Source organism: Natrix helvetica (assembly GCF_964273705.1).
Source record: "Natrix helvetica genome assembly, chromosome: 1".
Taxonomy (NCBI): Eukaryota; Metazoa; Chordata; class Lepidosauria; order Squamata; family Natricidae; genus Natrix; species Natrix helvetica.
This window is the reverse complement of record NC_138548.1, coordinates 205,903,094-205,926,007: the sequence shown is the minus strand read 5'-3', so window position 1 is coordinate 205,926,007 and position 22,914 is coordinate 205,903,094. Positions and strand designations below refer to the sequence as shown.

The 22,914-nt window shown below is 42.1% G+C and overlaps 1 protein-coding gene across 2 annotated transcripts in view; it reads left to right on the top strand.

The window, feature by feature from the left end:
- Nucleotides 1-22,677, top strand: part of OLFM2 (olfactomedin 2) — a 207,034-nt gene extending 184,357 nt beyond the window's left edge. The window contains exon 6 of one of the 2 annotated variants that reach the window (XM_081939019.1): nucleotides 21,563-22,677. In XM_081939019.1, the coding sequence (XP_081795145.1) occupies nucleotides 21,563-22,240 (678 nt within the window). In that variant the 3' untranslated portion in view covers nucleotides 22,241-22,677. The remainder of the gene's footprint in view (nucleotides 1-21,562) is intronic. The other variant, XM_081939020.1, reaches the window with a different exon arrangement.
- The last annotated feature ends 237 nt before the right edge of the window (nucleotides 22,678-22,914 follow it).

Here is a 22,914-nt window from a genome sequence, read left to right as displayed (position 1 = left end):
AACCAAGTACCTTCTTAAAATCTAAGATGTTCCGAGTAGTGTAGTTTTTTGCAGTTCTGCTGCAAAATGTTGATGTATCTTGTAAAATTCTTGGACATGGTGCCAAATGCCCCGATGACAATGGGTATCACTGTTACATGCTTCATCTATAGCCGTGTAGTTTCGATCGCCATGTCGCGATATTTCATTATTTTTTCTAGTTCTTTTTCTTCGACTCTGGCATCTCCAGGATCAGCGATATCAATAAACTGTACGTTTCGCCCCTCTACAACCGTGATGTCTGGCGTGATGTGCTCCAAATGACGATCCATTTGTATTAGAAAGTCCCACAAGATCTTCACCTTCTCATTTTTCATAACTTTTTCCACTTTAGGTTCCCATGACTTTCTGGATACAGGTAAATCATATTTTTTACATAGTGACCAGTGGATTAATTTAGCAACTCGGTCATGTCTACCTTTGTAATCAATTTGTGCAATTTTGCTGCATTCACATATTAAATATGAAACAGTTTCGACTTTGTTATTGCAAAGTCAGCAGTTTGGGTTGTCAGTGGATTTTTGTATCTTCGCTTTCATGGCATTAATTTGTAGTGGTTGTTCTTGAGCAGCCAGTATTAAACCTTCGGTTTCTTTCTTGATAGTTCCTATCTTAAGCCATGTCCATGTCAAGTTGTCATCACATTTTCCTTCAATGTTTTTCAAGTGCTGTCCATGCAAAGCTTTGGTTTTCCATCTATTTAATCTGTCATCCAGCTGTTTTTCCTTAGAATCTGCCTTTATTTCTATGGTTTTTATGCTGTTCTCCGTTTTCACAGCCTGCAGCAATTTTTCTGTACTTTGGTTCACATAATCATTCAAACTTTGTTTTTCTTCTTCTACAGTTTGATGGATTTGCAATAGCCCCCTGCCTGCTATTTTTCTTGACAGGTACAACCTGTCGATGTCACTTCGTGGATGTAAAGCATGGTACATATTCAAACATTTGTGTGTTTTCTGGTCCAGGTTTTCCAGTTCAGCCAGAGTCCAGTTGATGATTCCAGCTGAGTAGCGTGTCACTGGAACTGGCCATGTATTAATGGCTTTAATTATGTTTCCAGCATTCAGCTTTGATTTTAATATTTTGCTGACCCTCCTGATGTATTCCTTTTGTGTTGACTCTTTGACTTTTCCATTCAAGATGTTATCTGCTTCCAATATGCCTAGGTACTTATAACCATCATCCTTTGCTAATGCTTTCACTGTATTTCCATTTCCCAGTTCTATTCCTTCTGTTTTTTCCATTTTTCCTCGCCGCATGGACAATATAGCACATTTTTCAAGCCGAAAGTTCATTTTGATGTCACTGCTGAACAGTTGAACTGTGTTGAGTATTGATTTAAGTTCAGTGGGGCTTTTTGCATACACATTTAAGTCATCCATGTATAGTAGATGGTTTATCTTGCCATGTTGGCTTGAGATTTGGTATCCCAGTTTTGTGTTTCGTAGGATTATTGTCAGTGGAATTAATGCAATGTTGAACAGTAGTGGGGAAAGTGAATCCCCTTGGAAGATTCCTCATTTGATGTTGACTTCACCAATGTTCTCCCCATTTGTTGTTACAATTGTTTTCCATTTTTGCATATTTGCTTTCAAAAATGTACAGATATTTTTGCTGATTCCAAAGTTTTCCAGACAGGTGTTAATCCAGCTGTGGGGTAATGAGTCAAATGCCTTCTTATAATCAATCCACGCCATATTTAAATTTGTTTTTTTTTTCTTTTTGCATTTTTTAGTACCATTTTGTCTATGAGCAGCTGATTTTTTGTTCCTCTTGATTTTTTATAATTTCCTTTTTGTTCTACTGGATACAAACTGTTTTCCATCAGATGATTGAATACCGAATTTGCCAGTATCCTTGTAAAACGTTTGAACGTTGTTGGCAGACGAGTGATAGTTGCTTGGTTCTGTGCCTTTTTCTGGATCTTTCATTATCAAGTATGTTCAGCCAGCTGTTAACCATTCTTTGCTTGTTGCATTTTGAAGCATTTGATCAAATTGAGTGGCGATGCAATGATGGAGGATTGTCAGGTGTTTTAGCCAGTATCCATGCAGTTCATCCAGGCCAGGTGCACTCCAGTTCTTGACCTTCTTTGCTTGTTTTGCCACCATGTCAGTTTTTATTACAATATTTTCCATCTTGTGTTGTTTGTTGTTGAATATCTTTGATCCAGGAGGCAGTGTTGTTGTGTTCCACTGGGTTTTCCCACAGTTCTTTCCAAAAGTTCAAAGTTTTTTCTTTACATGGATGAATATTAGTTTGGATTCGATTTTCATCAAGGGACTGGTAGAAGAGGTGTTGGTTTTTTCTGAACTGGACATTTTCACGATATTGTTTTATTCGTCCTTCGTATCTTTCAATTTTCCTTGCTGTTGCTATTGCACGTTGTTTTAGTTCTTCCATAATTTCCGTTATTGTTTTTTCCTCCAGGTTGTATTTTTTTGTGTAAACTATTTTTCAGCTTTTTGTTCTTTAGTTTTCCTTCTTTTAAGAACTTCAGATTGCTGATATCCCCACGTAGTTTTTAAATTTTATTTTCAAGTCGAATTTTCCACTTTGGTGTTCCAGTGGGTTTCTTTTTTGGCATTTTATAACCTAGTTCTGCAGTTATAACGGCGGCTGTGCTATACATTAATTGGTTGGTTTCATATAGTGGGCTGGATGGGATGGGATGGAAGTTAAAATGTTGTTCACAGTAGTTAACAGATCTTTCACTTGTTTGCTATGCCCTTCGTGAATGATAGGTAGTGTTTTTCTTTCTACATTTTCTTTGACGTGGTTTTCATTTTTTTATTTCAGCATTTTTGCTAGATCACTTATCTCTACACTTTCAAGTTGTTGCACAGGAGGGTCTTCATCCTGTATGTTTGTTTCTTCCACTGGCTGGTCAATTTGTTCAGGTGTTGGACCAATTTCTTCATCTTGTTCATCATCACTTGTTGTTTTCTTTTTAGCCAATATTTCTAGATGTTGCATTTTCGCTTGTGTGAAAACTTTCTTACAGATGATGAAGCGCCTTTGATCCATTAATCTTTGTTCACTTATGTGACTTTCCGGGTGTTGTTCCTTCCACAGTTGCATCATTCTTTTTTGAAATCCCCTGGCTGTTGGTTCTACCTGGTAGTAATATTTGAGGATTTGTCGATTTTCTTCTGTTGTCCAAGTTTTGCGTTTTGGTTTCAGTCGCTTTGCAGTTGCACACCCTGGTTCCCTGGCAATAACAACTGAGCCCTGTAGCCCCTTTTTTGACAGATGTCCAGGAGCCATAGCATCTGATGTGGTCCTTGTTGACCCGGGCGATGACCGATCCAAAGTGGAATTTTGTTGGTTTCCCCTCATCAGTAGTTATGGTAGGTGCCTGGGTTGGTTCTCAGTGCTAAGCCACTACTAATTCAAGGATGATAATATCATAACTGTAGGAACCGCACCAGATAGCTGGCCAGGCCCAGCCATGGCAGGAAAGAGGCCTACCTTCCTGTTGGTTGTAGGAAGGAGGATCAGGAACGGGGGGAAGGAAAGGAGCCTACATTCCTGTTGGTGGTAGGAAGGAGGATCAGGAATCCTTCTAAATAAAAATAAAATTATTGTTGTTATTGTTATTATTATGTGGTTAATCTTTGGTGAGATTCATACTCTTTGGGGCTGGTTGGTAGCTCAACAGCTCGAGTCCTAACCAAGGACCTAGGAACTGTTAAGGTAACGTCGGAGGATATAAGTTGTTCCAAATATGGTGGTTTTTTGTAGAGTCAGAACGTTCAAGTCAGGTAAATTTAGAATTTTCAAATAGCGAAGTAGCCCTTTAGGTATTGCTCCAAGGGCTCCAATTACAATTGGGACAACACATGATTTCTTTTTCCACAGTCACTCAACCTCAATTTGCAAGTCCCGGTATTTTGTGGTTTTTTTCTTGCTGTTTATCTTCAATTTGTGCATCACCAGGTATTGCAATGTCAATGAACGATACTTTTTTCTTTTCAGTTATGGTTATGTCAGGTGTGTTGTTGGCCAAGTGCCTGTCAGTCTGGATTCTGATGTCCCACAAGATCTTGACTTTCTCATTCTCTAAAACCTTCTCAACCTGATGTTCCCAGTGGTTTTTGCTGTACTCAAATACAAACTTTTGGCACAATTTCCAGTGAATAATCTTAGCAACCCGGTCATGGCATTGTAGGTAGTCAGTTTGTGAAATTTTGCTGCAACCACTGATCAAGTGGTCGACTGTCTCATCTTTCTCATTACAGAGGCGACATTTGCTGTTGGTGGTAACATGTTGCATTTTTGCCTTCATGTAGTTTGTGGCTAAGGCTTGTTCTTGAGCTGCCAAAATAAAGCCTTCTGTTTCTTTTTTCAGTACTCCTGATCTTAACCAGTTCCAAGTTAGTTTTTGGTCAGCTTTGCCTTCAATACTTTTCAAGTATTGGCCATGCATAACTTTGCTTTTCCAATTTTCAGCTCGCTTCTCAATTACTTCTTTCTTATATTCAGCTTTTAACTGAGTTGTTTTATAGTTTCTTTTTGCGTGAAGACCGATGCAAAGAATGAGTTAAGCAGCACTACTTTCTCTCTACTACCTGTTACTTCCTTGCCATCTTCTCTCTTTAGTGGACTGACTGTTTCCTTGACTCCCCCCCCCCTATTATTTATATGTTGAAAGAAACTTTTTTATTATCTTTTGACTTTTGTTGAAGTCTTTGTTCATTTTGAGCTTTTGCTTTCCTGACTTCATCTTTGCAGATTCTGGCTATCTGCTGATATTCTGCCTTAGTTATGTGTCCCTCTTTCCATTTTTTGTACTTTTCCTTTTTGTCTTTCAGTTTATCAGAGAGATATTTATGCAACCATGCTGATTTCTTTTTGGATTTCTTGTTTTTCTTTTTCAGTAGTCTTGTGCTGGACTGGACTTTTATGATAATATTTTTCAGAGTTTCCCAAGCTTCTTGGATTGTTTTCCCCTTTAGGATTTTCATCCAAGGAACCTTTTCTAAACTATCTCTGAGTTTGTTAAAATCAGCCTTTTAAAATCTAAGACTCTCACATGATTATGGTCTATTGCTTGTATTTGCATATGTTATATTCCAGTATGACATGGTAATTCTCACTCAAGATTCCTATAATTTCAGTTCCTTCTATCACTTCTTCTCAGTTAGTAAGAATTAAGTCCAGCATGGTTATCCCTCTAGTTCCCTCCTCTACCTTTTGGACAACAAAATTATCAGCTAGGTTTGTCAGGAACCTGTTCAATCTCTTACTTGATGCAGAATTAATCTTCCAGTTGATACCAGAGTAATTAAAGTCCCCCATTACTATTATAGTATGTTTCCTACCTATAATTATTAGTTGGTTAGCAACAAGTACATCTATTTTTTCTGCTTAGTTGGGGACCTGTAAGGGAGTGATGCAAAAGAACTGCATTCACATCTGCCAGTTCTTTAAGGTACCCTTAGGATTCTGTAAGATCAACGGTTGGTCAACCTGAGCAGCAGTCTGGTAAACTTGGTCCATTTAGTTTGGCAACATCTGCACTACTAGCCAAGATTTTCCAGGTTTCTAAAGGGATAGGGGATGTGCTTGACTAATTTGGGGGGAGGGTGTTTCCCATGTAATATGGAGTTTTCCCCTACAAGGGATAATGGAAGCAATTGGTACCAGGAGGAACTAATGCACAGAATCCCATAATTAGAATCTGGAGAGCTTAACCTACATTAGCCATGCAATAGCACTTATATAGTTATATATAACTATATAATATAGTTATATAGCGCTTCATGGTGCTTTACATCCCTCTCTAAGAGGTAATGAAGTCACAATGAAGAAGCAATGATGAAGTTGCAAATAATAGTAATAATTAAAAAACAAAAATCTAGGACTTTCCACGGGAGGACTCACAACCCATTTGCCATTTTCTCTTTAGCCTCTTTACCCTGCTTACTTTTTCCTGCCATCTGACTGATAATCACCAGTGATGAGGGAGTTGGACTAGAAGACTTCCAAGCTCCCTTCCAATTCTGTTTTATGTTATTCTGCTAATATCTTTCCTTGCCTTGGTTAACAAGAAAGTCATTACATTCAGTAGGCAGAAGTAGCCAAGACACTCTCCCTAATCACACCCAATGCTACTCTGCTCAATCCGAGTCTCTCCACCTATGTGGCTCCAAAGAACGCCATTGAGGCCAAGATAATTCTGCCTCTTTCTGAAGGAAGAATCTATGTAACAGTAACAGAGTTGGAAGGGACCTTGGAGAACATCTAGTCCAACCCCCTGTTCATGCAGGACACCTGTACTAGGCATTCGAACTGCCAAACTGCCAACTTTTCTGATCGATAAGCTCAGTGTTTTAGCCACGAGCCACATAGTCAGGCTCTGAGCCACCTAGTCAAGCTCATCTCCTTACAGGAGAGATAGGGATGACTTCAGAGGAATGGAAAGGTGTCAGGGCAACAAGTCCTCATCTAGCAGTTCTGTATCATTCCCCAGTTTTGAGTGGAGAATCCATCGGCTGAATTTGATGCATGCGTTTCAATGCACAACTTTCTTTACAGTTTGCCTTGACTTCTGAGGATTTTCAAGATGTTGTGTCATTTTGTCTATTCTCTAACTGCCACAAACTTTCCATAGTGGTTTACTGCATAAAAGCAATGCCATTCATAGTCAACGATATTCATAACACCACATTAATATGCATAGCAATTTTAACTGAACCCATTACAATAACATACAATCTTAAAATGCCCCTCAGCCAAAAAGAAAATCAATAAAAATTCAGACAATAGAATGTCTTTGGCTCCCCCCCCCCCCCTGTTTTTCACAAAACCTTTTAAAAGCAACCCTAGTTTGGGCCTGGCTTATATGTCTTGAGAGACAAATCTCAGAACCATAACTGTGATGGGCCTGGGCTGAATAAATGGCATAAATAAAACACCATCCAATTTAAGGGACATCCACGGATAATAACTTTGTGGGTCTCCCCCTCCCTCATGGTTAATCTTTCCCCTTGTTATTTCTCCTGGTTTTTTTTTTAATGTACAATGAGTAAATGGCAGGATATAGATCAAACAAGCCAAAAGACAGATAAATAACAGGCCTTCCTGTTGGGTGAAAACAAATGTTGGGTGGCTGGAGATTTTTATTTCAGAATTGAGTGTATGTGTGTGTGGGGGGGGGTGTTAAGCTGCCCTCAAGTCAGTTTTGACTCTTCTCACTTCCCAGACAAGTCCTTAATAATAATAATAATAATAATAATAAATATTTATTTCTTAGCTGCACCCTCTCCCGAAGGACTCGGGGCGGCGTACAATGAAACATATGAAATAAATATGGACAAAACAAACATATAACAGAGACATATACCGAGACATACACAAGGAGGAGGTCGGCTGATAAATAAAACAATTAAAATACAATATTTAAAAACCCCTAGATAATTAAATATAATTAAAATACCCAGTAAAAGCCCGTCAGGAGCGATATGGTTAGATCAAAGTTGAGCCAGGCCAGCTGCTTGGAATAGGTGGGTCTTAAGCTTAATACGAAAGGAGCGGAGGTCAGAGGTATTCCTAATATCCGGAGGGAGGTCATTCCACAGGGCTGGGCCCGCCACAGAGAAGGCTCTACTCCTAGGCGCCGCCCCCCGACACTGTCTTGTGGACGGCACCTGGAGGAGGCCCTCTCTGTGCGAGCGGATTGGTCGCAGGGATGTATGGGGCAGAATACGATCCCGCAAGTAACTAGGTCCTGAGCCATGGAGCGCTTTAAAGATTATTATCAAAACCTTGAAACGCACCCGATAGACCACAGGAAGCCAGTGCAGCTCGCGCAGGAACGGTGTCACATGGGAGTACCTAGTACTCCCCATAATTACCCGCGCGGCTGCGTTCTGGACCAACTGTAGCCTCCGGGTGCATTTCAAGGGAAGCCCCATGTAGAGAGCGTTACAGTAGTCCAAGCGAGACGTCACCAGCGCATGAGTGACTGTGCGTAAGGCGTCCCGGTCCAGTAGGGGGCGCAATTGACGCACCAGGCGAACCTGGTGGAACGCCCCCCTTGCCACGGCTGTCACATGGTCATCCATGGACAGCCGGGCATCCAGGAGGACGCCCAAATTGCGCGCCCGCTCCACGGGGGCAAGTTGAATGCCCCCAATGGCCAATGATGGAATTAATTGGCTGAACCGGGGAGCTGGTACCCACAGCCACTCCGTCTTGGAGGGGTTGAGCTTGAGTCGGTTGTCATCCATCCAGATCCGTACGGCTTCCACACACCGGGACATCACTTCGATGGCCTCGTTGGGGTGGTTCAGGGTGGAAAAGTACAGCTGAGTATCATCAGCGTACAGATGGTATCCCACCCCGAAACCACGGATGATCTCACCCAGCGGCTTCATATATGTGTTGAAGAGGAGTGGCGAGAGGACCGACCCCTGTGGCACCCCACAAGTAAGGGGGCGTAGGGTCGACCTCTCTTCTCCTGCCAACACACGCTGCGTCCGGTCAGAAAGGTAGGAGCCAAACCACCGCAAAACGGTGCCCCGGACCCCCAGCCCCTCCAGCCGGCGCAGCAGGATACCATGGTCGATGGTATCAAAAGCCGCCGAGAGGTCTAATAGAACCAGGATAGAGGAACAACCTCTGTCTCTGGCCCTCCAGAGATCATCCACCAACGCGACCAAGGCCATCTCCGTGCTGTGACCGGGGCGGAAGCCGGACTGGTGCGGGTCTAGATAATCATTTTCCTCCAGATGTCATGGAAACTGGTAGGCCACCACACTCTCTACAACCTTTGCCAAAAAGGGAAGGTTGGAGACAGGACGATAATTGGCCAGCTCCAAAGGGTCCAGGGAAGGCTTCTTGAGCAAGGGTCTCACCACCGCCTCTTTCAAGGCGGCCGGGAGAGACCCCTCGCTCAGCGAAGCATTCACTAGGCCCAGGAGCCAGTCTCGTGTAACCTCCCAGGATGCCAGTACAAGCCAGGAGGGGCACGGGTCCAATAAACATGTGGTGGGTCACAGTCGTCCACGCAATCTGTCCAAATCCTCGATGGCAACCAAGTCAAACTCCTCCCAGATCGATACCTCAAGACTCGCCATGGACGTCTCCATTGGATCACTGACAGGAACCCAATCTCTCCGGATTTGTGCGATTTTATCCTGCAGATATTTACCAAATTCCTCTGCCCTGCCCTGTAGGGGGGCCTCCCGCGGCCTCTGAAACAAGAGGGAGCGGGACACCCGAAACAGGGCGGCAGGGCGGTTCTCTGCGGATGCAATGAGAGTGGCACAATATTGGCGTTTGGCCACTCTCAATGCCACAAGGTACGTCCTTAAATGGGCTCGTGCCTGTGTTCGATCAAATTCGGAGCGAGAGGATCTCCAACGACTCTCTAGATGTCTCTTGCGGCACTTCATCACCCTTAGCTCCTCGGTAAACCAAGGGGCTAGGGTGGATCGTTGCCGCCGGAGAGGCCGCAAAGGCGCCACCCGGTTCAAGGCCCCGGTAGTTGCATTATTCCACGCAACTACCAGGTCCTCTACCCGGGGGCGGGTCAAGGTTACAGGAGGTGGCCCAAGCTCCGTCTGGAACCTATCAGGTTCCATCAGGCGCCTGGGGCGGAACCATCTAGAACTTTCCGGTTCCGCCTCCCCGCAGCGGGAGGTAGCACCCGGGAAGTCAAGACGGAGGAGTGAGTGATCTGACCATGACAGGGGAGTGATGGTTAAGTCCCCTCCTCCCAGATCACTCAGCCACTGGCCAGAGACAAAAACAAGGTCCAGAGTGTGTCCTCCCTCGTGTGTCGGGCCCTGAATCATTTGAGTCAGGTCCATGGCTGTCATGGAAGCCATGAACTCCCGAACCCCCTCTGATGCTTCTCCCATCGATGGCAGGTTAAAATCCCCCATCACTAAAAGTTTGGGGGTCTCAACCGCCACCGATGCGATCAGCTCGAGGAGTTCAGGCAGGGCCGCTGATGTATAGCGAGGAGCCAGGTATACTATCAGCAGGCCCAACTGTCTCCCAGGCCCCCATTTCACAACAAGGGATTCACATCCGGACGTCTGTGGCACAGTAGACTCCCTCGGCTCTAAGTCCTCCCAAATAATTGCTGCCACCCCACCGCCCCTTCCCTGGGCCTGGGGCTGGTGAAATGCTCGGTAGCCTGGTGGGCACATTTCGACGAGGGGAAGACCTCCCTCGTGGCCCAACCAGGTCCCTTGCAGTTTCTTGGCAAGTTTTTTTTTCAGAAGTAGTTTTCCCTTGGCTCCTTTTGAGAGAGAGTTACTGGTCCAAAGTCACTCAGCTGGCTTGTGCCTAAGGCATAATTAAACTTCATAGTTGCTTGGTTTCTAGCCTGATATCTTAACCACTGTGCCAAACTGACCCTCTCTCAGGAAAAATAGGGTATAAAAATGAAATACATTTAGAAGGGCCCCCTTGCTTGTTCCTTCTACAAATTATAGAATCCACAGTGTTACTGTATGTTTACTTAGGAGTCCCAAAGGTGCTTTTTTCAGGAGGCAACTGGACTTTCTTGTTTTTCTTTGAAGACGTTTCTCTTCTCATCCAAGAAGATTCCTCAGCTCTGACAGGATAGTCAGCAATGGAAGGATTTATACTCCTTGCAGACAGCTGGTTATTCGCATCCTGTTAAAGGGTCATTGAAGCACTTGGAGATTTATCTGTGTCCTCGGGGTCACCTGAGTAGTGCTCCTTGTTCCCGTAGTCTTTAATTTTTTCCTCTGGAAATCCATTCATACTCCCACACCATTCAAAGGCTGTTAATCCAAAATTGCATGGCTAAAGGTCTGTAGAGATACCACAGATGATGAACATCCTTTGGGAGTAAGAATGGATTTCCAGAAGAAAAAAATACAAACTACAGGAACCATTTGCACTACTCAGGTCACCCTGAGGGCACAGATAAACCTCCAAGTGCCTTAATGACTCTCTAAAAGGATGCAGATTACCAGCTGTCTGCAAGGAGTATAAATCCTTCCATTCCCCACTATCCTGTCAGAGCTGAAGAAGCTTCTTGGATGAGAAGTGAAATGTCTTCAGAGGAAAAAACAAGAAATTCCAGTTGCCTCCTAAAAAAGCACCTTTGGGACAACCATGACCTGGATGACTGAGAATCTCTACAGTTTAGTTAGGACAGTGGTGGGCAACCCGCGGCTCGGGAGCCACATGCGGCTCTTTACACCCTTTAATGCGGCTCTTCTGTGTGCCGGGTGCCCGCTCCCCTCCCTCCTCTCGGGCTTCGGAGGGAAGCTTCTGCAAAAGCCCGGGTGAGTGACAACCAATTTTGGTCCTATGACTGCAGAATGCTGCAAAATACCATAAATGCAGGCCAGTTGTTGAGTGTTTCAAATGTGATTGGAACACTCAACAAGGTGACCACAGTGTGTGTGTGTGTGTGTGTGTGTGTGTGTGTGTGTGAGAGAGACAGACAGACAGAGAGAGGAACAGAGAGAGGGAGTGAAGGAGGGAATCAGAGAGAGACTGACAGACAGACAGACACACACACACACACAGAGGGAGGGAGAGAGGGGGAGGGAGGGAGAGAAAGATAGACAGACAGAGAGAGAGACACACACAGAGTGAGTGATTAAGTGAATGAGTGAGAGACAGACACACCCACATACACAGAGTGACAGAGAGAGAGGAAGGGAGGGGAGAGAGACAGAGGGAGAGACAGAGACAGACATACACACACAGAGAGTGAGTGAGAGACAGACAGACAGACACACACACACAGAGTGACAGAGATGGGGGGGAGGGAGAGAGAGGCAAAGAGCCAGAGAGAGAGAGAGAAAGAAAAAGAAAAAAAGAAAGAAAGTGGGAGAGAGAGATGAAATTAAAAACAACAACATACAAACCTGACTTACTCAAACTATCCAAGGAAATGCAAGGCCAATGTTCACATTAGTGGTTGTGACTTTGTCAGTCAATGTCAGGATGTAATTTTCTCTACATTGTAAGGCAAATTTTACGGAATTTAACGTTATCGATAAATAATATCGTTCTAAAGTTTTTGTTTTATTAGTTGTGTTATTTGTATCCTCCCGACCTATGTGGATACTTGCATGCAGAATATTCTCAATAAAAACTTATTGAAACTAAAAACAGTGTACCATCCTATGTATTTTCGGTTTTAAAAATGCGGCTCTCAAAGTAAATTTCAATCGTGGTTTTGGCGAGATTTGGCTCAGTTGAAGAAAAAGGTTGCCCACCACTGAGTTAGGAGGTTCTTATTAACTAGAGCAAGGTAGCAAACGGTGCTCTCCCCCAGCCCCCAAGATGTTGGTGTGCCACAAATCTGAGCATCTCTTGTCATTGATCAGGCTGGTTATGGCTGCTGTCATGCAGCATTATCCAAAGAGCTGGATTCTCCACCTGTGTTACAAAGATTTATTTATGGACTTCCATATGAACTGGTGTTAAAATGAATAAGCTTGAGAGCCATGCTATAATTTTGTAGAACCACTGTCTCCCAGTTTTCAAGGACTTGGCAAAGTGTTTTGAATCTAAGATGAATGATTTATGGAAAAGAAAAGCTAACATCACCCATCTTGCACACGACGATGCATATCCAACTGAGCTTCCCAAAAGAGAACAAAGAGCACTTGGTCTCATCTGATCATCTTCCAAGCATGAAACCAATCTTGCCTGCTTCTTTGCTATCACAACCTTTTTTTCAGTTATTAAAAACTACTCAGGCATTTAATCAGGACAAAAGAGTGAAAATGTGCTTCAACTCAGTAAATTAAAGGAGATAAAACTTTTATTAAAACACACATAAATCATTTGTTAAGAGTGAGATATGTTTACTCAGCCTCCGCAGCTGAGCTTCTGGGCAACATAAAGCTGAGTGAAAATGATTGGGAGGAGAAATTGGGATGGCAGGAAGCCCACACTCTATATTTGGAGAGCCTTTAGAAGCTGATATTTGCAGACCCATTTTTCTCCAATCATGGATCATGAAATGAATTAGCCAAGTATGAACTTTTGGCCATGGTGGCTGAGAACCATGGGCAATGTAATCCAGTCCATCCATAGTATACCAGGATAGGGAAAACTGAATTACACTGCCGATGCTTTTCATGAGATACAAGCAGCGTTGTGTTTTATACTGCTTATTTGTGAAAAGGTGTGTAGTTCAAGTCCTAGTACCGTAGTAATGATGTAAAATATAGTGGGTTGCTGTTTGGGATTGAGCTTTTCAAGTAGTTTTCCCCAATTCTGGAATGCCCTCCATCACAAGGAACAACTCAACTCTAATTTTGGCATTGTGCAAAAACATTTTGATCTTCCTAGGCCTTTTAACAGTATACTTTAATATTTTATCAACTCTGCAGAGTTAATTCACTTTACTTCGGTTGCTTTACTTTTTGCTGCTTAGAAATTGTAGCTGTTTGCATTATTAGCTGCCGCCGCCGTTGGTTTGCATTTTTAATTTATGTTTTTAGGTAGTGATTTGAATGTATTTGTGTACGTCCCCTGGAGAATAACTTCATTGTGAGTAGGCAAAACATAGGAAAGTTTTAAATAAGTAAAGACCAGCCCCCATGTGTTGGATACAGATTCAAGTCTAACTTTCTGCCTGAAAGTTGTTTATATGCAATGCATTAATTACAGTTTGCTAGTTGTTTATGAAAAGAATTAGCATACATTTCTGTCACCTGTATTTTAGATTGCCACAATCCAAAGAAGGCTGAATTACATTCAAACAATCATATTATTCCTTTTAGAAGGATAAGTAGTGTTGTGCAAAGTACATGAAAGGAACAAAAAATGTTACGCCAAAAATGTTTAAGGCATGAGATAAGAACAGGAAGAAGCAGCAGAGGCAAAACCTATTCATACCACCCCATTGACTGTATCTCACCATACTTTTTTCCCTTGCTGACTTTCCATGCCAAGCCCATGCATTGACTCATTCATTACCTTTTATTCTTTTTGAGAATCTCATTGACTCCATCCATCCATGACATTTTAGCCCTTTCCCTTGGCTCTCAGAACACTGCATCTATTTCCTAGTTGGTGGCATGCAGGTAACAATAGCTTGACCTGTCAGTTAATCTATATGAGAAATCCTAGCTTGCCCTGAAGAATATGTATATGCTGGGGTATATATGAAACCCATTTTTATGCTCATATAATATTGCATTGTATTGAACTTTCTGAAAGCATTGATCAGGTCTTAGTATAATAACCATTACATTCTGTTTCCAGAGCTGGCTATGCAAATCTATGAAGATGCCTCCTATTTTCATCAGAATGATGCCATATCTTTGTGTGTACACACATGCTTACACACACACACACACACACACACACACACACACTGATGGGGGTGGTTGTAGCAAATGTTCTTGGTTTATATGAAACATTAGCCATGGTTTAAGACGGAGGTAAAATGTGGTGGTAATTAAAATGTTGGACTAGAGTTGGGAAGATCCAGATTCAAGCCATAGAAGATTCCAGTCTGCCATGGAAATACATCTGGATGACTTTGAACTAGTCATTCTGTAAGCTCATTCCATCTCAGTGGATTGTTATTTTGAGGATAAAAAGAAGGGAGATTCCCCTGCGAGTGGGGTAGGATTTTAAGAGCTAAAATACATAAACATTGAAGACTGGGCATCAGCTTCCTCTCCTTTCAAAGTTTTATCTCTTGGAGGCCAATTGGGGAATAATGTTTATTTGCATCTTCACTCAGTTTCCATCCTACAGGACCTATACAGTGATCAAGCAAATGTTTGCAATTATCTTTTTTTCTAGCTGACATTTCCCTCTGGGGCCTCAGAAAGCACTTAAATCTCCTTTGAGATATGTTGCAGGTTTCCCCTCTCCCTTTCTTTGGAGAGAACACGGGGAAAGAGATTTTTAAACTTCAAAAGACCTCCTCACTTGAGCTTTCACCAGAGAAAAGCTACAGATTAGATGCTGTGCAGAACCAGACTGAAGCGGGGAGATGAAGGCAGCTTAATGTTTTAAAGAGGAATGAAAGGGAAACAGATCACTGGAGATGTGGGCACTATTCCCTTTGTGTCCCAGGATCAGGCTACAGACAGAGAAACCTACAGCAAAATGTCTTAACCTTGGCTTCTCTATTTCACAAACTTTGCAATCAACAGCAAAATGTATAGTTTTGGCAATTGCTCAGGGCTGAGGAAAGAGCCAACGGTGTCCCGAGGACCTACAGCAACCGAGATGGAACAAATGTCTCTCCATTTTACATGCCAAGTTGCCCTTTTTTCCATCTCCCATTTTCCTCTGCAACCCTGACGATCAGGTTACTTGTCATCTCACTAGGATTTATTTCCTGCCTTAGCACCATCCGAAAGAAAAATTGGAAACAGAGAGCAGAGAAAAAGGAACAAGAAGTGAAAATAAACTTGGCAGGCAAGAAAAAGGTTAAGCGATGCAAATGTTCTATCATGCTTTAGGATTATGGGCATTAGCCTAAACTATTGGAAATCCCCTAAGAAATTACTCTGGGCAAATTGTTTTTGCTGATTGCACTTCAGCTTCTTTAAATCAGAGGTTGCCCTTATTCATAGGGCATCAAATTAAAACTGGGTGCAAATGGCTTTATATCTTGTGGTCACCAATTGCCTCCAGAGGAAAAATGTTTATGCCCTTAGCGGTACCAGTAGCAATACTTTTAAAAGAATTAGAGACGATCAGAGAAGATTTAATTGAAGCATGAGAAGTCATGAATATTAACTAAGAAGAAATTTCCTGACACTTAGAACAAGTAATCAGTTGAACAACGTGCCTCCAGAAGTTGTGAATGCTACAACACTGGAAGTTTTTAAGAAGAGATTAGATAACCATTTGTCTGAAGTGGTATGGGTTTTCCTGCCTAAGCAGGAGGTTGGACTAGAAGAACTCCAAGGTCCCTTCCAACTCTGTTAAATTAAATATTGCAAACTGCTGAATACATGATTCAACAAGAAAGATAAGGCATTCATCTAGCATCTGTGGCCACCACCCAACAATTTCTCCTTAAGAATGCCCATAAAGTTTTCCCTGGCTTTGAAATAATGTCTCAAGTACGTTCTGTTTCATCAAACTAAACAACATATGATTTTTTTTTTTAAAAAAAAGAAGGATCCTTGATCTGCTCAGTAAGACATCAAGCCTGGTTGGATCATAAGGATACAGCATGATCTGCCTTGAATGTTTTTTAAAAATCATGACATACGTTTAATAAAATAAAATAATAAAACAAAAGTTGAATGTGGGCCTTCAAGTAGTTCCATATATTCTTGAATGCATCAAGGGGAGAGTGAGAGTATTGTGGAACCTTTTCCCAGGTAGTGACAAAGTATGAAGTCATCAAGTGAACAGACCAGTTAAAGTGACCCAACAGGGAGACAGATTAGAGGTAGCAAGAAATGTTTTGCAGTGTCACAGGGCATACTGTCCAAAAATAGAACAAAATGAGACCAAGTTGCAAATAATTTGCATACAGTAAAAGTTAATTTAAGAAAAAAAACTATATTCAAATTAATCTTGTTGCGATTCCTGTATCTGATTTGGCCAATGTGATATTTGACCTGGAGATATTGGTGCTTGTCATGGATCGCTTTATTCTCAGGGTCAATCACAGCAAACCATCATGATGCCAAAAAAAATGACCCATATACAATGCAAATGCCACTATGACACCTTTTCAAGGAATAAATTGCAGCCTTTGTAAGATGTCACCTTTGTGTCCCCATTGCACTTCCCTGAACTCGTATATACACCGCGTTTATTTCTTTATAATAAAAGTTACCTTTAGAGGAGTTTTCTCTGAAAAATGGCCTGATCGTGGTCATCACAACCAGTATGATGTTACTGGTTGGGTTTCCACATGGTACTAAACAGTAAAGTGGATTGTCTGGTTTGGGCAAGTGTAATGTTTGAACCTTGCTTTTCTAAAATATATGCTATGGCTTGGTGCTGTGCATTAACTTGGCTACTGTGACTAATGCAGTAAGTCAAGCATTAACATCAAGTGTTAAGTCTGGTCGGTGACCATAATAAAATTTCTGCTCTGTTTTGCACTGTTTGTTCTACAGTGGTCTAGTGAACTCAACCACTTTCCAGCTTTTTATACATGGTGTGGTCCCATTCTACGACCAGACATTATTCGCAGCAGCAGCAGCAGAAGCCCATTTTACTTTCGATCCCTCTGCATGTCTACTGCTCTTTATCCCCATCTTCTAGCATCCTAGACAATTAGAACTGCCCCAGTGTCTTTGCTGAACTTTTAATATGTTGCCTGTGGGATTGTTGTTCTTTTTGTGCTCATTTCAAACGTTATTAGATCCTATGCACCTGAATCTGGGAGTACTGGCTGCTATTATTATTATTATTATTATTATTATTATTATTATTATTATTATTATTATTATTATTATTATTATTATACCTGGGAAATTAACTACATGCCTCCAAATGATCTCTTCTACACAACTGCTGAAGGCCTCTTCCTCCCAGCCCCTATTTATTTTCCCTTTGCATCTGGCAGCATCCTCTACACCAAAATAATCATATGCCTATCTTTCCCAGTCAGCAAATATGTAAGGGTGAGAGCTACAATCCTTTCAGACCTTCTGCTTGCCATCATTAAATTACAATCAATGATTTATGAATAGCTGGCTCATTTCCTTGAGAGGTTCTTAAAGATTCCCATTTATCAAGATGACCCCCACCTGCCAATCATTGTCCTGCCATCACTCTTTAAGTGAGATGTTGCCATGTGGAGCCATACAGGGCAGCTTTATCCAGACCGAGCTTTCCTGATATAGTCGGAGGATCCCGACTCCCCAGGCCTTGTGCCAGGCCCAACTATGGCAAGCTCTAGAATGAATGGAGAAGTTGCCATTCATTCAATCTCATTATGGGTTGTGCCAAATGCATTTCTTCTTGTTTTTTCCTCTTGCAGGACTGCAGCCAGATAGCTAGCAAAGGGAAAGTAGCACCGTAAACAATACGAGTTCATGGATCATATTGTGAACACAAAATTCTAAGCACAGAATGAGGAGGAAAGATTGATGGCTGTTTGAGAGTGCTGTCAAGGACTCCAACAGCAGCAGGAAATCTGCAGGTCTTCAGTGTGGCCCATAGCTGCACAGATGTAGGCAGGATTTATTTCTAATTTGCAGGTGATTAAATAAGCTCATCTTCCCAAACAAGATTTTCATACCTGGACCCAGAGGTTGAATGCCAGCTAAACCACCACTTCTTATTCACGCTAAAATTCGTTCTTTTTTGTATGGACACCCTATAAAACAAAAATTGTTGCCATGTTTGACTCATCCTTACAAAGTACTGGGAGCTCACCGTGAATGTCTTTCCCTCATAACAGAGAGCCATATGGGCTGGAAATACATTTTTCTTTCTATAATTGGTTTTTTGTTTTTCTGTTTTTGCTCTTGTTATTATAATCCAAAGCACACGATCTGTTTGCTCAAGAATTCCAAAAAGAATCCCCTGACATTAGAAAATTAGTGACAGAGCCCCTTCTACTCAGCTCATTAGAAATGTAAGATATAAGAGACATAAAGAAAAATAGACGGATGAACTGAACCCCAACATTTGGAAGAGATGTAGAACTGAGGAACTAGAAATCGTATCAGCAGGAATATTTCTTTTTAAAAAAATACTTCCTTCTGCTAACACAGGGAAATGAACACCACATTCTTACACCAAGCAGCACAATAAATAAACAAGATAGATTCTGCAGCATTGGGGGTGGGAAGGTCAGAAAGTTTCAGATTCACTCCTCCTTGTCTTCTAGATTGTGCTTGCACCACAAACAATATTGGCAAACCACGAAAGTACCTTGGCAACCTTAACAATACTTTTAAACCTCTTCAGCCGTCAACCCTGGCTGTTAGTCAGGTTAATAAAGGGTGTCATAGCTCAAATAAACCACAGGGCACCATGTTAGAGAGGTTGAGGAAGACAGACATTCTGACTCTGTGGAAGGTGGATATTAACATTTTTGGCCTTTTCATCCTGGCAATGATGGTGGTGGTGAGGATGAATGTCATCACCACAATGATTGTGATTTTAGTGCTGCCGAAGGATACTTCTTGCACAGCTGCACATTCTCAAGGAATCCTACAGGCAATAAGAAGAGTCAAGATTTAAAACATCCAACGCAGCTATTAGAGCTAAAAACAATGTGCTCGTAACTTTGAACCCTTCAGTACAGCCCCAGGCTTCCCTCGTCTTTCTTGCCCTCTGCAGCAGTTTTGCAATGCTCAAGTGTCCTCGTTGCTACTCCAGCTAAGCTTGACCAGCAGAAACTGTGAATTCTTTGCTGCTTTTCTTTGGGTTTCAAAGAAAACCCATTAACTTCTCTGTTGGCAAAGCTGTCCTCTAGTCCCACCTAAAGTATATAGAGAGATGCTATGATGCCTTGGCTTCAAGAAGAAGGGAGAAAATTTCAGGAGATGGGTTGTGGAGGGAACTCCCGCCCAGTGGTGGGATTCAAATAATTTAACAACCAGTTCTCTGCCCTAATGATTCCTCCAACAGCCAGTTCAACAAACTCCTCAGAAAGTTAACAACCAGTTCTCCCAAAGTGGTGCAAACTGGTGGAATCCCACCATTGCTCCTGCCCCTGAGAAAACCCCTGCCCCATAGCTCTAGAGGACATACCACTAAAGTGTTCACAGCATTTCCTTGAGACCAGGAATTGGATGGCTACGCTACTGGAAATCTTGCCATGTCCATAGGGGTAATGAGGGCACAGGGGTGCAATGTTTTGGTGTCAAAGTGTTTTGTTTTCAGGTGGAATGAATCAGGATGATTTTGGCATCAGAGCCACAGGATTCCTTTGAGCAGTAATCCAGATTAGGAAAAGAAAGGTGACAGAGCAAACATGACCGGGCATGTAGCCTACAGTGTAATTCCTTAAATCAAATCCATCTTTTCCTGGGGTCACACAATGGAACAAGCCCAAGTAAAGGCGCATCTCTTTGAAGGAGCTGTCAAAGCACTTTTTTGCCTTGGAATTCAAATCTCAGCACACACCTTAAGAGAATTTGAAATTTGAGAAAACGTACCATCGTAAGAAACGTTCATACCAATGATTACTCATTCCATCATGGTACTGAGAAATGTTCTTTTATGATACTATTTCTATCCATTGTTCAATTCAAGTCTCTCCCTCCTTTGAGCAAATGTCCACTGCCTTGATTTCAACCACTTACAGTAAATAGTATGAAATGATTTGCATTGTGTCCTTCTCTTAGAAAAAAATGAGTTGATCTCTTAATGTATCAGGAAAGGAAGTGTGTGTGTGTGTGTTTGAATGCATGCGTGTAAATATGAACATGAGGGGGGGCACATGTGGGATTGCAATAGGAGAATATTCTTGATTCCCCAAAAAATCCATATGAAACAAAAAACTCTTCAGGGCTTTCTGGGTGGTTAAAGCCTAATTAATATTTGATAAATAATCTTGAATAGCTTTATAGCAACCCCCCCCCTTTTTTAGATATACGTCGTATCAATCATAAATATTCGTTCATTCATTTTGCTAGGCTTACATCCTGCTCTAATCATTAATTGACTCTGAGTAGCTTACATTCCTACCCTAAATAAACAAGGGGTCAAAATAACAAAACTAATCAAGGCTCAAAATAATAGTAACATTTTCCAGTGCAGAGAAACCCTGCATTAATGTAGATTTTTACACAAGAGGAATCCCTTTCATATCCTCTCCCCCCTCAAAACCTATATTTCCAGTATAGTAACGGCTTCCTTCTGAAAGCAGCATTCCGGTCAGGAACACTGACTGAGCTCATTATCAACTGGTCAGCTGCTTGCCAAATTCCAGTGGCCAAGCTGGGTCTGATTAGGATATATGACCCTGTGGGCTGGTATTGAAGCAGCTGCTGTAAAGCTTAAGAGACCAGAATGTTTCAATCAGGAGAGTTCTCTTTATATTTCAAAGCAGGGATGATCATCCCAGAGGCAATATATGACCCTCTTGAGCTGCAAAACCTTGGACAACCACGTGATGGCAGTAGGTCATTAGCTGTAATGGTCATCTGCATCTTCAGAGGTAACTAGGTAGCCCTTGGAACTTGAACCCAAGAGGATCAAAATTTCAGGTTTAGGGTGCAATCCTATTTTTGAGACTGACTCAAAAATCAGCCACCTTGAATTCAATAGACCCAAGTTAGTATCTATAGAATTGTAACTCTATTGGTATCTTTGCACAACACACAAATCACAAAGAATCCAACCACTTTCCAGCTGAGCATGTTTTGCGAGGGCAGATCATGTTATTTGCTTATAGTGAAACCTTCCCCTCCCCCCCCCCCCCCGGCCAAAAAAAAAAGGGGGGGGCTGGTGAAAAATCCATGCTTTAGGGCACTTTTACTATTGGAAAGTTGCCATTTTGATTTTTAGTTTGGGCCTAAAAATATCTTTGTCTTGCTCTGCTTTTTTTCTCTCCACTGAGGCCACCGGGAAATTAAAAGTGTTGTCTCATTAAATCCATTGTGTTTTTCCTCAGGTGTGGTATATGGATGGCTATTACAAAGGCCGCCGTGTCCTTGAGTATCGTACCCTGAATGACTTCATCACAGGGCAAAATTTTGTCCAGCACTTGCTGCCTCACCCTTGGGCAGGCACTGGCCACGTGGTTTTCAACGGATCCCTCTACTACAACAAGTATCAGAGCAACATTGTGGTGAAGTACCATTTCCGTTCACGGAGCATTGTTGTACAACGCAGCCTCAACACGGCCGGCTACAACAACACATTCCCATATTCCTGGGGTGGTTTCTCTGACATCGACTTCATGGTGGACGAGAATGGACTCTGGGCAGTTTACACCACCAACCAAAATGCTGGCAACATTGTGGTGAGCAGGATGGACCCCATGACACTGGAGATACTACGCAGCTGGGACACTGGCTACCCCAAGCGGAGCGCAGGAGAATCCTTCATGATTTGCGGGACCCTCTATGTGACAAATTCACACCTGGCTGGGGCAAAAATCTATTTTGCCTACTACACAAACACTTCTACCTATGAGTACACAGATATTCCATTCCACAATCAATATTCCCACATATCCATGTTGGACTACAATCCACGGGAGAGGGTTCTCTACACCTGGAACAATGGCCACCAGGTCATCTACAATGTGACTCTCTTCCATGTTATCAAGACTTCGGGGGAATTATAAGACTGTGATCGAAGAGACCTGAACAAGCTTGGTGGTCATTTTGTTCATTTTCTCTTGTTATCTTAGGGAGGTTGGGGGGGGGGGTTACTGCCACCAAATTTTGGTCTAGAAAAACTCGGTGGCATGAGAAAACTCCATAATGCCGTTATTTCTATATAATAAATGAAATGAATTTCATCTATCTTTTTTCTTTCTTTCTTTTCTTTTTCTTTCTTTTTCTTTCTTTTTCTTCTTTTCACTTTTTCTCTCTCCTGTGGTTGATGGTGCATGGATCTGATTTGGGGCTTCTTTGGATGGGGACGGCTATTTTATTTTATTTTTGGATTGGTTTTTATTTTACTTATTTACCAATGGCAAATAAAGACAGTCTCATTGAGATTGGAAGAGTTTGGGCCTTTCTTGGTTCAAATGAGTCACTTGCCTCAGGGAAATATTGTGGCTTCTATCTGGAACATGGCGGTTGGCTTTTCATCAAGAAACTTTGCCTCTTCACCAAGCAACAGCAGAATAATTTTTGTCTTTGAAGCAGGTTCTTCCTCTAAAACATTTCCCCTATGGCTGAAGCTGATTTTGTTACCTACCAATTCTCATAGCAAATTGCTTGCCTTTCTTTTCTCCAAAGAGAGCATTTCAATAAAATTCCTCAGAGTGAGGTTCCTTCGCTTATCTTACTT